The 15448-nt window shown below is 36.0% G+C and overlaps 11 protein-coding genes across 11 annotated transcripts; 6 read left to right on the forward strand and 5 right to left on the reverse strand.

Annotated features, from left to right (window-relative positions):
- Positions 1-229: 229 nt before the first annotated feature.
- HRI1 (Hri1p) lies at positions 230-952 on the reverse strand (the record flags this gene model as incomplete). The annotated part of the gene is made up of 1 exon (XM_003954997.1): positions 230-952. The coding sequence occupies one exon, from the start codon at positions 950-952 to the stop codon at positions 230-232; it is 723 nt and encodes a 240-aa protein (XP_003955046.1).
- A 604-nt stretch (positions 953-1556) lies between these two features.
- EXG1 (glucan 1,3-beta-glucosidase) lies at positions 1557-2855 on the reverse strand (the record flags this gene model as incomplete). Its single annotated transcript, XM_003954998.1, has 1 exon — positions 1557-2855. The coding sequence occupies one exon, from the start codon at positions 2853-2855 to the stop codon at positions 1557-1559; it is 1299 nt and encodes a 432-aa protein (XP_003955047.1).
- A 669-nt stretch (positions 2856-3524) lies between these two features.
- On the reverse strand, positions 3525-5405 carry ECM38 (gamma-glutamyltransferase; the record flags this gene model as incomplete). The annotated part of the gene is made up of 1 exon (XM_003954999.1): positions 3525-5405. One exon carries the CDS (start codon positions 5403-5405, stop codon positions 3525-3527), a length of 1881 nt encoding a protein of 626 aa, XP_003955048.1.
- Positions 5406-5959: 554 nt separating this feature from the next.
- YHC1 (Yhc1p) lies at positions 5960-6652 on the forward strand (the record flags this gene model as incomplete). Its single annotated transcript, XM_003955000.1, has 1 exon — positions 5960-6652. One exon carries the CDS (start codon positions 5960-5962, stop codon positions 6650-6652), a length of 693 nt encoding a protein of 230 aa, XP_003955049.1.
- Positions 6653-6779: 127 nt separating this feature from the next.
- KAFR0A04795 (uncharacterized protein) lies at positions 6780-7067 on the reverse strand (the record flags this gene model as incomplete). The annotated part of the gene is made up of 1 exon (XM_003955001.1): positions 6780-7067. One exon carries the CDS (start codon positions 7065-7067, stop codon positions 6780-6782), a length of 288 nt encoding a protein of 95 aa, XP_003955050.1.
- Positions 7068-7977: 910 nt separating this feature from the next.
- GSP1 (Ran GTPase GSP1) lies at positions 7978-8637 on the forward strand (the record flags this gene model as incomplete). Its single annotated transcript, XM_003955002.1, has 1 exon — positions 7978-8637. The coding sequence occupies one exon, from the start codon at positions 7978-7980 to the stop codon at positions 8635-8637; it is 660 nt and encodes a 219-aa protein (XP_003955051.1).
- Positions 8638-8910: 273 nt separating this feature from the next.
- On the forward strand, positions 8911-9519 carry SEC72 (Sec63 complex subunit SEC72; the record flags this gene model as incomplete). Its single annotated transcript, XM_003955003.1, has 1 exon — positions 8911-9519. The coding sequence occupies one exon, from the start codon at positions 8911-8913 to the stop codon at positions 9517-9519; it is 609 nt and encodes a 202-aa protein (XP_003955052.1).
- A 189-nt stretch (positions 9520-9708) lies between these two features.
- On the forward strand, positions 9709-10851 carry GCD7 (translation initiation factor eIF2B subunit beta; the record flags this gene model as incomplete). The annotated part of the gene is made up of 1 exon (XM_003955004.1): positions 9709-10851. One exon carries the CDS (start codon positions 9709-9711, stop codon positions 10849-10851), a length of 1143 nt encoding a protein of 380 aa, XP_003955053.1.
- Positions 10852-10975: 124 nt separating this feature from the next.
- On the forward strand, positions 10976-11809 carry COQ11 (ubiquinone biosynthesis protein COQ11; the record flags this gene model as incomplete). Its single annotated transcript, XM_003955005.1, has 1 exon — positions 10976-11809. The coding sequence occupies one exon, from the start codon at positions 10976-10978 to the stop codon at positions 11807-11809; it is 834 nt and encodes a 277-aa protein (XP_003955054.1).
- A 44-nt stretch (positions 11810-11853) lies between these two features.
- GUF1 (GTPase GUF1) lies at positions 11854-13737 on the reverse strand (the record flags this gene model as incomplete). The annotated part of the gene is made up of 1 exon (XM_003955006.1): positions 11854-13737. One exon carries the CDS (start codon positions 13735-13737, stop codon positions 11854-11856), a length of 1884 nt encoding a protein of 627 aa, XP_003955055.1.
- A 116-nt stretch (positions 13738-13853) lies between these two features.
- MEC3 (Mec3p) lies at positions 13854-15242 on the forward strand (the record flags this gene model as incomplete). Its single annotated transcript, XM_003955007.1, has 1 exon — positions 13854-15242. One exon carries the CDS (start codon positions 13854-13856, stop codon positions 15240-15242), a length of 1389 nt encoding a protein of 462 aa, XP_003955056.1.
- Positions 15243-15448: the final 206 nt, after the last annotated feature.

Consider the following 15448-nt stretch of genomic DNA (forward strand, 5'->3'; position numbering starts at 1 on the left):
TCTAATTTTTTTTCCCTTGTGTACTGTCGTAAAATTATGTTAATGTATTCACTCAAATTAATTTCACGTAGGTTTTGAAATTTGATGATACCTACGTAGCAAACAGCTTACATATACTCTAAGTCAACTTTATAAATGTGTCAAATACGGTTTTGACAGCCAATCGATGATGGATACTATTGAAATACTTTTAATAGTATCCGGTATCATACACACATTACATCAAAAATTATACATGATATTCGAGAACTTCCCAGGAAACACCATTGACATCGATGGTTTCCCCCTTCTCCAAAGAGTCAAATTTTGTTGGGAATTGGTCAACGTTAGAACCGTAATTTATAAGCTTTTGGTGAGAACCGTCTGAGTTTTGAACGAATCTAATAAAGTTTAAACCTTTAATGGAGCTATCATCAAGATCGCCCAATAGACCTTGAATCCACTTGCCGGTAACAATAATAATACCATACTTATTAGAGTTTGTGACCTTGAGGACGATGGATCTACCATTTGCTGCAGCTGAATCAGTTAAAATCAATTTACCGCTTTCAATATCAATTGGTTGCCATATCTCTTCGAATTCAACAGCTCTGTCATCACCGAACGGGAAAATTGTACCAGATTCCTGAAGAACTCCACTGTCCCAAGTTTTCCAATTGGTATCGACAGGATCAGAACTTGCATTTGGAACTTTTAGGTAAACGTTAGAATCAAATGCCATTCTAAAAACTTGTCTAACATTTGTCTCATCCACTTTAGTGACGTCGACATCTTTATTTGTACCTGCGAAGGCCCATTCGAATGGAAATTCTACTTCTTTCTCTCCAGCTGGTTTAATAAGGGGACGTAAAGAAATAAAATGACCGTCATCAGAAACTGATGATAGGGTAAATGTTCTTTCGTTGTTTGTTCCAGCAACTCTGAATGAGATTCTCTTCAATAAGGATGGCATTTTTCGTTTGTGATGGAGTCTAATTTGAAGTGTTCAAATTCATAAAATGGTCCTGTATATAAATACTCTCGATTAGCTAATACGGAAAGTGGCAAAAACCTCCGTTTTCAATACTGAAAAATTAAATGACGCAGAGTACTAAGCGTCGCGACTTATTCTCTGTTCCTGATTATATAATAAAGATTTATCAAAGGAAAACGCAAGTCATTAAGATATTTAGAAATTGAGATCATTTCCTTTCATAAAATGTTTTTATACACATTGCCAGCATAGTACGTACAGAAAAACGCTATTAATAAATATTCACAGTAAATATATTTAAAGATAGGAATGCCTCTTTAACGAAGGGTTTCGAAACTAAATGAGAAAAAAAGGATCTTTCACTAGTTAATAAATTATAAGAACTGCCTGTTTTTGTCACGATCGATACAGATTATTAACTTTAAAATAATATGGGGGAAAAATAATGAAACGAATGATTTTAGCCCAATGCCTCATGTGTAAGTCTAATGCTCTTCCATTGATATATTAAAGAAGCGAATGACTTGTAGTGGGGAAACGAAGAAGCTTTCACACAACGATGGATTGATTTTAGTGCAATTGTTTAATTCGAACACTGGCCTGGATATTGTCTATCAGTCAATGGCTGTGGGAATAATCCGTATTCAATTAATCTTGAAGCATCCCATTCAATACTGGTTTCGGTCTTGTAACACCAGAAAATCCAACCCCCTCTCATTTCGAATGCATCTAACTGAGCTTCGATAAAACGTCTTGTGTTTTGCTTTCTTTCATCTGACCAACTGGTAATATCTTCGTTATTATCACAAGAGCCTTGATAGTATGAAGTGTCGCTACCTTTAACGTAGCTACCGTCATAACGTGCACCAATACCGACACCGTTCAACCACTTAGTACAATCAGTTAGTGCAGCAGAAAATTCACCAGCAACAGTCCAATGTGCCTCACTCAAGACACCAGTACCCCATTGACAAGCAGTTTGAATTTTTTCGTCCATGGTGGTAGCTAATTCTCCTGTAGAAAACACTTGGTAATGATGATGATCAATCGTGATACCCCAAGCGCCATCTTCTAAAGTTAAGAAATCATCCCAGTAGTTATATGCCTCGAAAGCATCATGAATAATAATGTTTTGATTACTATTTAAGGTGTTTCTCAAGTAATCGTATGCTGGAATGTAATAATCATTCTTCAATTTATCTAAATCAATAGATGGACCTAAAGGTTCGTTTAATAATTCAATACCGATGATTGTGTCAGCATAACTCTCAGCAGAGTACTTCTGTAAGATGTATTCCAATACTTCAGAAGTAATATTGATATTTTCGCTATAATTTAAGAAGTTAACTGCGTCTCTTAGACCAGAGTTATCAAAACCATTTTGAGAACCCGCAGCACCGTGTAAATCAACCCAGACCTTCAAACCGTATTTCTTAGACCATGCAATAGCTTCATCCAAGAATATTTCTTGAACACCACTAACGTATGGATCACTTTCCAAAGTCTTGAAAGCCCAGTAACCGACTGGAATTCTTACTAGATTGAATCCTAAAGATGCAATTTGTTTGAAATCTTCTTCTGTGTAGAATGTTCCCCAATGTTCTAACAATCTAATGGCTGCTTCATCACGACCTAAAGTCTGACAGTAATGATATTCATCAACAGGAACGTCATCGCCAAAAGCTTCGAATAAAGATGGTGTAATATATGGCTCAAGAACTAACCAACCACCGATATTAAGACCACGGATTGGTTCATTTGCGGAATAATCGTAGTATCTTTTTTCATAAAATTGAACTGAATCTGAAGATTTTGGTGGAACAGGTGTTGATGATATCACCTTAAAGAAAAGAGTGATGGTAAATAAGAGCTTCAAAATCATAGAACAGTTTGGAGTGACCTGCTTAATGTCGAAGAGAAAGTTTTATGTCGAAGAAAGAAAAAAGAATAATCTCAGCTCAATTCAAAAATGAAAATTTATTTCATATTTATAATGAAATTGGCACGTAATGTTGCAAACTGCTTATGGTGGTGAGTGAGTATGCACTAAAAAAGATTGAACGAAAAGAAGAAACGCCAGAAAAAAGAGGAAGAAGAAAAGAAACAATCGACTGCAATGCTTCGAAATATTCCAAAACTTACAGCCATCTCAGAACTCCCGAATGTCGATGACGAAGAGCCATTTAAAATGCGCTACTTTATTATTAGAACAACATCATGCAAAACCGTTGCTAATTGCAAACGAGACATTGAATATCATCAAGCTCAGTCTTACGAATTTTTTTTTGAACCAAAACTGAAATTTTTCTCGATCCGGAAAATCATCAAGTACTCCAGCGAAGTATTTTTACCCAAGACGGTATAAAATTCAGTGGTCGGGGCTATGGAAAATCGTTTTCCGGACATTAAAAATAGAAGATTTGAACCCTACTAGTACTGCAGGAATCTCTAGACGATTTGAAAGAAGAGAAAAGAGAGAAAAAAAAATTGGTTGAGGTCTCCAAACACGCACAAGAGTACGCTTACGCACTCTTGATCCGGTGAGTCGTTTCTAATTCGTTGCAGAAACACCTCTTTTCCTCCAAAAGTCACTGACAGCCCACCATTCCACATTATGCCACTTAATCGCATTGATAACACTCTTGGGAATTTGTTCAACAACCTTGTAACCCATACCTCTCAAGTTTTTCACCGTCTCCTTGCCAATCATATTTATACTTTCAATCTCTAATTGATCAGGCAGTAATTGATGATGTATCCTAGGATATGCTATTGTTTCCAGTAACGGCATGTTATACCAGTAAGTTCTTATGATCGCCTGAAGAATGCTTGGTGTAATTCTTGATCCACCAGACGCACCAAGAATGAAATCTGGCTTATCTAATTCATTTAAGATTATCGTGGGAGCTGTTGAAGACAGTGGTCTCTTTTTAGGTTCTATCAAATTATAAATTGATGGTGATAAATCGAAACTATTTGATTTATTGATTTGCGCAAAATCATCCATCTCATTGTTTAATATAATTCCGGTGTTTGGATCATGAATCAGTGATCCGAATAATAAATTAACTGTCGTAGTTAAAGAAACCGCATTACCAAACTTATCAACGACACTTAAATGTGCAGTCCCATGAGGATCATTTATTTCATACAAAGGTTCATACATTGTCCAATTTTCTAGAGTTTTAAAAGATTTGTGTCCATTACCTTCCACTCGAATATTATCTTTTATCTTACAAACTGCATGTTTAGTCCAATTTGAAGATAAAATCTCCAGTATATTTTCAGGGAGATGAGTTTGATAATAAGTATAATCACCAAGTCTACTTCTAGCGCTAGCCATCCACTTCATCGTTTCAACTAATTGAAAAGTCGATTCATCCATATAATCAGCACCTTCTGTCGATGGAAAGTTATCCATAATTGTTAAAGCTGAAAGTAAAGCGGCTCCAGAACTTGAACCAGAACTTGTTAAAACGGTAAGATCATTGTTGGGGGCATATGGCCACCCACGTCTAATTCTTGATTGTAAAGGTTTGGATGTATGTACTTCATAATTGGCAAAATCTTGTTCTTTCACGATACCATTGTACTTATTAATTGCTTGAACCATAGATTTCACTATCCAATGATTTGGGTCATAGAAAGGAGCTACAGATCCATTTATACTCAATTCTTTTAAAACGTTAGAAAGTTTTGGCCTTGTAATACAGTCACCTTCCTGCAAAACGTCATTTTTATTATCATTTAAGACAAAGGACCAATCGTCCTTCCAAGCCACAAATATATCTTTATAAATTTTCAGAGTTGCTCCTAATGCTTCGTCGATTTGCCAACCATTGTAACCTAAATCTATTATGGGGTCCAGCAACTGGGACCATGTGACGGTACCACTACCACTTTTATTGTAGAGCTCCCAAAGACCCATAAGTTCACCTGGTACAGCCACCGCCAAACCGCCAATCTTGGAAGCCAAGTCGTCGAGGCCTGTAAACATATCAGAGTGGGCATCCATAGGCGCCATTTCTCTGAAATCTATTGTTAGATGGTTATCGGTATTATTTGAAGCGAACGTCACGTAACCACCTCCGCCTATTCCAGAATTGAAGAAATTAACCATACCAATACATAGGGACAAAGTTACAGCGGCATCAGCAGCATTAGCAGTTGGATATTTGCTAAAGACATCATTAATTACAAGGTTATTGCAAAGTTCTAAATCGGAAGAGATTGCATTTTGCCTGCCCTTTTTCAACAACGAAGGGTCAGGTGTCATTGATGGATATCTATTTAACGGGTCAATATCGATATTCGGTTGATGTGGCAGGAATTCATTAGTGATTTTGAATACATTAGTTCTGTGATTCTGCACGGGAAATAGAAACTGTGTTGAAAGTTTTATAAACAGGAAGAATATCAGTATGGATTTCATCAGTGATATAACTATATGATGGTTTGATAGGGTGTTTATAAATTTTGATATTGTTATATGAGTATCTTCTCCACTTTTATAAAAGAGAAAGTTCTGTGTAATTTAGTATTACATAAACATGTACCGAGAGATGTGGATAATCCGATAACCCAAAGTCCACGGATAGCGGATGCGGGAGATGCACGGCTACGTGGCGCTAACAAAAAAAAAAAAGAAATGGGAGAAAGAATTGGTCAATAAGTCACGTCATGACGGTAAGAAAATGCACTAAATGGAAGACAATTGATAGAAATTCCGAGACCTCTGCATTATGAGGTTTTGGAATTTCTATTAAGTGCTAATACGTAACTATTTTTTTTGGAGGAGAGGCGGGAATGATAAGTGATATAGCTTATGGAAGATTACGCCATTTTCAAGTAGCAAACCGGGTAACGTGCTTTTGTTTGTGGGAAAATCCCAGAAAAAAATGAAAGGTGAAAGAAATGGGCAAAGAAGGCGATGGACAGAGATGTTGAGATAGTCTTCATTGTCAGAGCAGATCGAAAGGCACGGATATGGCAAGATATTATTGTGAATACTGCCACTCATATTTGACACATGATACTCTGAGTGTTCGTAAGTCGCATTTAATTGGTAAAAACCATTTGAAGATAACGGCGGATTATTATAGAAACAAATATGTTGAATTACATGAGAAAAGAAAAGTAAAGAACCATAATAGAAAGAGGAATGGAAAAGGTCAAAATGAAGGTCAGAAACCTATAACGTTACGTTGTCCTAAAAACAAGGAAAAGAAGCAAATTGTCAAGTTAAATCGACTATATCATGATGAACTTAACAATACAAAACTTGACACACTTTCAAAATTATACGAAGGATCCCCGGGCTACTCTAAAGTTTTTATTGATAGAAATAGGTTTGATATCGGAGATCTCGTGAAAATGACTCGACTACCACAACGTGCAAATGTCGTAGCTGGTAGCAACAGTAATATTAATAATGGTACTTCAATGGAAAACCGAACTAGAAACGAAGTGTTTGTGAATCATTATAACGAGAAGAAAGACATTCTACCACCGCCGATGATACTAAGTCGCTGGAGTAATACACTACCGAAGACGTCGACATTCAATGACAATAATGCAATCATCAATACTACGATACAGGCGTACAAGACAAGATTACAAACGAAGAGACCAACTAGTGATGTTTCTACATCGACAAATTATAAAAGAAGAAAGTATTAATTATTAAATGGAATCTCTATAGATGTATATATGACTAGATGTATATCTTACACGGTCGATGAGGATAGATTGAAAATAAATATTGTGTTGTGCCAATGAAAAGAAGGAACGTTTGTAATGAATGTAATTACTGCTTTTCTTCATCTGATATTGTAGATACTTTTGATTGATTATAACTCAGTAGTACGGAAAGCATTAAACCCAAGAGACATATACCTATGAGACAACATATGAAGAAAATTAATAGTATGGCGAGAATATTTTCAATAGGTTCATTGTAAGGTTCATCATTTGCGGCTAGTAGCTTAGCCACACTTTCTGTAGTAGTCTCATAAGATAGATATTTATTATAAATTTTACTTAGTATTATCTCCACTCTGCATTTAGACCTTATGACCGTATTTTCCTCTATCATTGTATTAAAAAAAATTATATTGTTTTCTTTAACTTACTGCTACACCTTACCATCAACCAAGTTGACAGACAGTACAATATACATACCCTTATATATTATAAATATTCAATAATGTATGTATGTAGATCGCTAGTAACCGTGGCTATATACCGCATATTCGTTAAACTTACCTAATCCAAATAGCCCGCGGCACTTATTGAGGTATAAGCTCGGTTAAATTTTTCCGAACCAATATAAAATTAATAAGACATTCGGTAATTAGCTTACTGAATTAGGAAAGGTACAAACAAAAACAGCAAAATTTATGCGAGTTCCTTTACTAATTTTTTTTTTTTGCATAGAAAATATAATATTTCACCGGTAATCACATTTCCTATTGCGGTAGCATTATATCGTACTTAACGATGATAGTAATGCGATAGGACGTTACCCTACCTACTATATGTGCTGTTATGGTTTTTTGCTATAATCTCTAGGGCATGCATTCTGAGGACCATTCGTATGATCGGTTCACAAACGACTCTACAATTTACACAGACGGATATATCCTTAGAGAAAAGAGACGTTTCCCCCTGCAGATAATGGATCCGGTCGACTCCAGCCGTTTGTCTATATAAACAATCACGTGAGGCCTGATTACGTTGCACCCACACACACATTACAGAGAAACGCTACCTAACTACGTATGCACGTAAACTATGATATTTATACGTGTGCGCGTACTGCGTTTTCGTTCGTGTACAACGATCTGCTACGGAAAATTGATTTGATGAGGAAAGGAAAAAAAAAAGGAAATTTTTCTCTTTGGTTAATTAAAAAAAAAATTATATTTATTCTTAACTGCTGTTGAAATATTTATTGATCTTTAGTTAATATTCCACAAAAGATATAGAAAGAAAAATTCGTAAAGATGTCTGCTGCTCCAGCTCAAGGTGAAGTTCCAACTTTCAAATTAGTTCTTGTCGGTGATGGTGGTACCGGTAAGACCACTTTTGTCAAGAGACATTTAACTGGTGAATTTGAAAAAAAATATATTGCTACGATTGGTGTTGAAGTTCATCCATTATCATTCTACACAAATTTCGGTGAAATCAAATTCGACTGTTGGGATACTGCTGGTCAAGAAAAATTCGGTGGTTTAAGAGATGGTTACTACATTAATGCTCAATGTGGTATCATCATGTTCGATGTCACTTCAAGAATCACTTACAAGAATGTTCCAAACTGGCACAGAGATTTGGTCAGAGTCTGTGAAAATATTCCAATCGTTCTTTGTGGTAACAAAGTCGATGTTAAAGAAAGAAAAGTTAAGGCTAAGACAATTACTTTCCACAGAAAGAAGAATTTACAATACTACGATATCTCTGCCAAATCTAATTACAACTTCGAAAAGCCTTTCTTATGGCTTGCAAGAAAGCTTGCTGGTAACCCACAATTAGAATTTGTCGCTTCTCCAGCTTTAGCCCCACCAGAAGTCCAAGTTGATGAACAATTAATGCAACAATATCAACAAGAAATGGAACAAGCTACCGCTCTACCATTGCCTGATGAAGATGACGCTGATTTATAAGATTCAAAATCCTCTGAGTAGTCTATAACCTTTTCTCTATTCATAAATTATATATAAAACTTATATATGTATTTATTGTAAATCCATTCTTCAAATATTATTATTACGCATTGTCATCATCTTGTATATATAGATCATATTCTTGTTTTCCGTCTTTGCTCTTCTTCGCTCCCATCCGTTTGTTACACAGCAAGAAAAAAAAAAACTATCAAAAGTATACGTATTAACAGCAAATAAAATATTCATATCAAGTCACACACTGAAATAAATATAATGTCTACAGTGTCATACGATTCAAATACAAAATTAATCTCCCTACATAATACAACACCCTCAAATAATGATGAAAATGACGGTTCAATGTTACAGATTAACATAAGTCAAATAAATAAATTGACAAAATCATTAGTTGCATCATCAAATATACAAAATTTAACACCACAACCATCCCAAGAAACGGGGAAATTGATTAAGAATCTTTTCGAAAGTGGATTAAAGCTAACAAAGGAAAAGAAATTCCAGGATGCTCTGAAAAATATCTCATTGGCGATTGAAATGGCCACTAGAAATAGAGCACCTTGGGAAATGTTCGGTATGCAATTACAAGAATTACAATTCATGTTACGTAATAAAATCGATTTGCATCTCATTCAAGGGCACTACGTGGACGCATTGCAAGATTTGGATCTACTAATGAATACAAATATGTTGACAGTAGACGTATTCATTAGAAGAATCGACTGTCTATTAAAATTAGGTCAATTGGAAGAAGCAAAGGCAACTGCAGACAGGGCTTTAGCTCTACATAACAACGAGACTAAATTGAAGGCTCTATTATTACAGTGTAACAGATCATTAGCTGAATATAACGGTGATATCTAACTTCGATATGTAATATATACCTATAATTTAGGATGCTGATACGCTCTTTTTTTTCCTACTTTGGCATCTCGCGTAGATAGAGAGAGCAATCCAATAGCTATGGAACAAAGAAAAAACAAATTTTTTTTTCAAAATGACAAATTTGAACTGTAGTATTATATACAAAGCAAGCAACCAAGACCCGGATCAATGTCATCTAAAGTAGTTGGAACATCTTCCTTCAATCATACACAGGAGATCAACATTATTATAAATTCCTTCGTGGCAAAATTGAAAAGGAGACAGATCGAAGGTTCATATTTGATTGCATTAGAAACTTTACAATTATTGAAAAGGTTTATATCCGCATCTCGTTGGAATCATGTTAATGAGTTGATTGAACAAGTCAGAGAACTTGGTGCCTTGCTAGAAAAATCGTACCCAACAGCTTTCTGTTGTGGGAATGTCATTAGAAGAATCTTGGCAATGTTAAGAGATGAGGTTGAAGAAGAAGTCCGTGAATCAAGCAATATAAACACTGATAACCTTGTACAGTCTGCAGAACCACTTATTTCCTCCATGTTCAATCTTTTTCAAAAGCCAGAGACAGCAACACATGAGGTATACCACACAAAGACAAAGACAAAGACAGATTTTCGTCAAGTAGTTATTCAGGCCATTAAAGATTTGATTGATGAAATCACAAATATAGACGATGGTATTCAACAAATTGCTATTGATTTGATTCACGATCACGAAATCCTATTGACACCAACTCCAGAATCGAAAACTGTTTTAAAATTTTTAATCAGGGCCAGAGAGCGTGCTAATAGAACGTTTACCGTCTTAGTAACGGAAGGTTTCCCAAACAATACTCAAAATGCCCACGAATTTGCTAAAAAACTAGCCGAGCATGATATAGAAACTATAATCATCCCAGATTCTGCTGTATTTGCATTAATGTCTCGAGTAGGTAAAGTTATTATTGGAACTAAAGCTGTATTCGTCAATGGTGGCTCCATTGTATCATCATCCGGTGTCTCATCAGTATGTGAATGTGCAAGAGAGTTCAAGACTCCTGTGTTTGCAGTATCGGGTCTTTATAAATTGTCACCATTGTATCCATTTAACGTCGAAAAATTCGTGGAATTTGGTGGTTCACAGCGTGTGTTACCAAAGATGGATCCAAGACACAGACTGGACACAATCAATCAAATCACAGACTATATCCCACCTGAGAATATAGATATCTACATCACAAATATCGGAGGTTTTGCGCCTAGTTTCATTTATAGGATTGCTTGGGATAATTATAAGCAGATTGATGTTCACTTGGACAGTAAGGCTCAATAGTCGATTATAAATAGCATTTCATCATATATCTTTCTTACATATAAGCGTATTTAATTTTAATGAACTATTCGCTTTGTGAAAAATAATTGAAACAAGATTAAAGGGCACAAAACTTCACATCAATATGTCAACTCGCAATTTGATTGTATTTGGTGGTAATGGATTCCTAGGTAAACGTATATGCCAAGCTGCTATAAAATCAGGTTTTAATGTTGTAGCACTATCAAGATCTGGTAGACAGCCAGATCCAATGACTGCAAATGACAAACATTGGATGGACAGAGTATTATGGAAATCAGCCGACGTCTTCAAACCAGATTCGTACATCGATATAATAAGGGAGCACAATACTACTGATGTTGTTCATTCTATTGGTATCCTATTAGAAAATCAATCGTACAAGTCAATAATAAACGATGTCCATTTCCCACCTTGGAGAGGGAAAAATCCATTATTACATCCTAGAAAAACCAAAAATCCAAACTTCACTTATAAAATGATAAATACACAAAGTGCGATACTATTGAATTCAGCATTCAATGATGTCTTGAAAGAACGATCCCAAGGTATTCTTGATAGACATACATTTACTTACATATCTGCTGACAGGGGCTTTCCACTCTTACCTAATGGGTATATAAATTCAAAGAGAGAGACTGAGGCTTATTTATTGAATGACAAGAATGGTGCTAGAATCGCTAAACCAATTATAATTAGGCCTGGCTTCATGTTCGACGAACAATCTAATTTGAATCTTAGGTCAGTACTAAACAGTTCTCTGGAGGCCCTTAATTGCCTTAATGAAACGATTCTTAAGAAAAAAGTTCAACTCATTAATGACAACATTAGGGCAACTGTAGCGACTCAGCAGGTAGCAAGAGCCGTTATCGAGAAAATCAATGATCCTAGTTTTGAAGGAATAGTTCGGCTCGAGGATATACTTAAAAATAATCAATAGTATTCTATATACGCTTTAACTAAAGATCCATGAATTAACATTTTTTATTTACGTAAAAATGCTTGATAGGCGTCTTGAGGAATTTGAATATTCCCAATTGATTTCAATTGCTTCTTACCTTCTTTTTGTTTTGCTAACAGTTTCTTTCTTCTTGACACGTCAGAAGCATGTAATTTTGCGAGAACATCTTTCTTTCGAGCCTTTATAGTCTCCCTAGCAATCACCTTGCCATCATACTTGGCCTGTATTACTACTTCATACAATTGAGATCGAAGATATTCCCTGAAATTTTTGACCCATTCTTTACCAACCTTTTGAACTTGAGACCTATGGACCACTTTAGACAGAGCATCTAAACTTTTACCGTTCACTAATAGCTCAAGCTTAACAACATCTGCATCCTTATAGCCAGCATCATCATAGTCCAGTGTTGCATATCCTCTTGTAAGAGACTTCAATTTACCAAAAAAATCATCGACCAGTTCTGCCAGAGGCAGATAATATTTTATAATAGCCTGGTCTTCTGTATTTAAATAATTGAGTTCCTTCTGTTCCCCGCGATTATTCTCAATTAGTTGAATGACGCATCCAACATATTCCGTTGGTATTGAAGTTAGAACTTCGACATAGGGTTCCTGTATAGTTTTTATTCTTGTGGTACGCCTAGAGGTGGAATTAGGAAATTCGCTCGGATTTTTTATCAATTGGTCCTTATCATCGATATATTTGATTAAATATGGCACAGAAGGTTGGCATATGATTAGCCTAGAACCATATTCTTTTTCTAATCTCTCCTTGAAGACGGTGGCATGTAAGGAGCCTAAAAATCCCAATCTCCAACCTTGTCCTAAGGCATTTGATGTTTCTCGATGCAATTCTACTGATCTATCATTCAAGATCAGTCGATTTATGTCATCCTCTATTATTTTATGATCAATTCCGTCGGCGGGAAATGCACCAACAAACACCATCGGCTTTGTTTCTTTAAATCCTGGCAAAAGTTTAGCCTTAGACTCTTGTCCTAAGTGAAATAGTGTATCTCCAAGCAAGGCATCCTTCACATTTTTCATGCCAGGAATTATATATCCAACTTGACCTGTAGTTAATGTTCCTGTCGGCGTTTCATTGGGATACATGATCCCTACCTTTTTAACCTCATATTTCTTTCTCGTTTGGCCGCTTACTATCTTGTCTCCCTCCTTAATGAAACCGTCTAAAACGCGAATAAGCAAGATCACACCTTGATATGAATCATACCAGGAATCAATTAATAGACCTCGAAAGGGACCATTGGTATTACCACTCGGCGACGGTATGCTCTCGATTATAGCAGGCAGTAATTGCTCCTGTATGTTCAGTCCAGTCTTAGAGCTAATCTTTATTATTTCATTTTTTTCAAATCCCAACTCTTGGATAATTTGTTTTTCTACTCTGTCAACTTCACTATTAGGAAGGTCGATTTTATTTATTGCCGGTATCAGTGTAACGGTGGACTCCTTGGCCATCTTGAAATTTGCAACTGTTTGAGCCTGTACTCCCTTCGAAGCATCGACTAGTAAAATAGCACCATCGACAGCGAAAACTGCTCTCCTAACTTCATCTCTGAAATCTACATGACCTGGCGTATCAATCAATTGTAGAAGAAATTTATCTTTATAAAGCATTGAACAATTTTGTGCTTTGATAGTAATACCACGAGATCTTTCTACTTCTAACTTATCTAATACTTGTTCATTCTTGGCCTCCTTTGTTATAACGCCAGTTATTTCTAATAGTCTATCACTCAAAGTGGACTTTCCATGGTCGATATGTGCCACAATTGAGAAAATTCTATAATTTTCAATAGGTATTTGACTAATCCTTGATTGTATTGTATGATGTAGTCTAGATATGTGCCCAATTGATGCTACGTATTTCATTCGTAGCATCTGTCATGCTTCTCGTTATTTTCCTGTAAACAGTGTTCCTTTTTCAATATTTATAAACTTTAATTATTGGCGAATTTATCTCATCAAATCTGGAGAAATAGTCAGCCTGCAAAACTATGAAATTGAAACTGATCATAAATGCATTAGAAGCGCCAGATGATTATAAATTACTAAGAACGACAATATCTACAGTTGCATCGTTACGAAAGACAGCAATTCTACGTTTTACAGAGGAGAAATTGGTTATCATATCATCACCTCAAATAGCAGCAAATGCTTCAAATAATAATGCTGTATTAACGGGAGATTCTGGTCAGCTTTGGTGCAGTATTCCACGTGATGTGTTTAGCTTCTATCAAGTTGTATCTACACGTGAACAGAACACTATTACTCTAGAGTATAGTTGTGATTCATTTCTGAGTGTACTGAAGAGGTATGATCGAGCTATGAACCAAGGTTCGATATCTGATATGAGTATAAAATTACAAGCTATGCCAGAGTGGAACCCACCCAACGAATCTGCCACAAGCAATGGAACAGCGCGTCCAAAACAAGGGTTCGTGTGTGCACTAGGGATATCATTCGAAGAGATTGTGCATACCAATAATGCTGCCGTTGGTAATGAACCCAATGATATAGATGATGGATTAGGTATGATTGCAAAGTCCACGGTGATGGGCAATAATAGGCTTATCTTACATTCCTTTAAGATCCCTGTCAAACTATTGGTTAGAAGTCAAGATGCACGGATCAAAGAACCCACTATTAATTCAGAGCAGTTAATTATGTTTAAACTACCACCGACTTCTAGCGAATTAGGTGGTTCTTTCCATAACTTCATGAAAAGAATCGAGCGTTATAGCAATTTGCATGACATAAAGTTGAGCGCTATAAAGAAGAATCAAAGGAACATCAACGATGCAGATGCAATAAAATTCAAGATGATAGTTGATGAACTAGATTGGTATTTGGAAATATGTTGGAATGGACCATTGGATCCAATTTTTCCTCATGATCCAGAATCTGAAAAATTGAATCAAGGTGAAACGGCCCAGAACTCACATCCCATTTACGCAGAACATGATACTTTCGAAAGTGCTCCCTCTGAACCATTGCCTTCAAGAAGTTACGCTGAGGAGGAATATTATCCTTCTAGAATAGAAGATAGTGAGACGAGCTGCACCACGAATAATTCCACTATGCGTGAAGAAAGTGCGACAGAAAATGGCAGAGGAGCGCAACTAGCAGACGTCTCGACAATGGTCGAGCTTGCAGAACAAGAGAGTTCTTCCACGTATGAGGTTAAAATACGAAGCAAGGATTGGAAAGTTTGTTCTAAGCTATATGTGGCATTTCAAGAAGTCTCGCTCCTAGTGTCACACAATGACTCTTGCGTTTTCCATTGTTCGCTAGACAGAGGGAGTATAGACGACAGCAATGGTGATGAGATTGATAGAGAAAAGGGTCACATTATATACTACATTGCTAGGTCAAAGGCCTTATAAAAGTATGCATACATATATATATCTGAAATATTCCACGCCGTACTCTTCACCTTTGCGTCTATCCATTTCGATAAGTTCCACCGCTTCACATAAATCGATGTTTTTTGACTGTTTTCCAACATCTGTAGGTCTAGACCCACACACTACACAATATTTTTAAAACGTGCAAGAACTTTGGTTTTTTTCTGTCAAAATTGAAAACTTAC

The sequence above is a fragment of the Kazachstania africana genome, chromosome 1, assembly GCF_000304475.1.
Source record: "Kazachstania africana CBS 2517 chromosome 1, complete genome".
NCBI classification, from domain to species: Eukaryota; Fungi; Ascomycota; class Saccharomycetes; order Saccharomycetales; family Saccharomycetaceae; genus Kazachstania; species Kazachstania africana.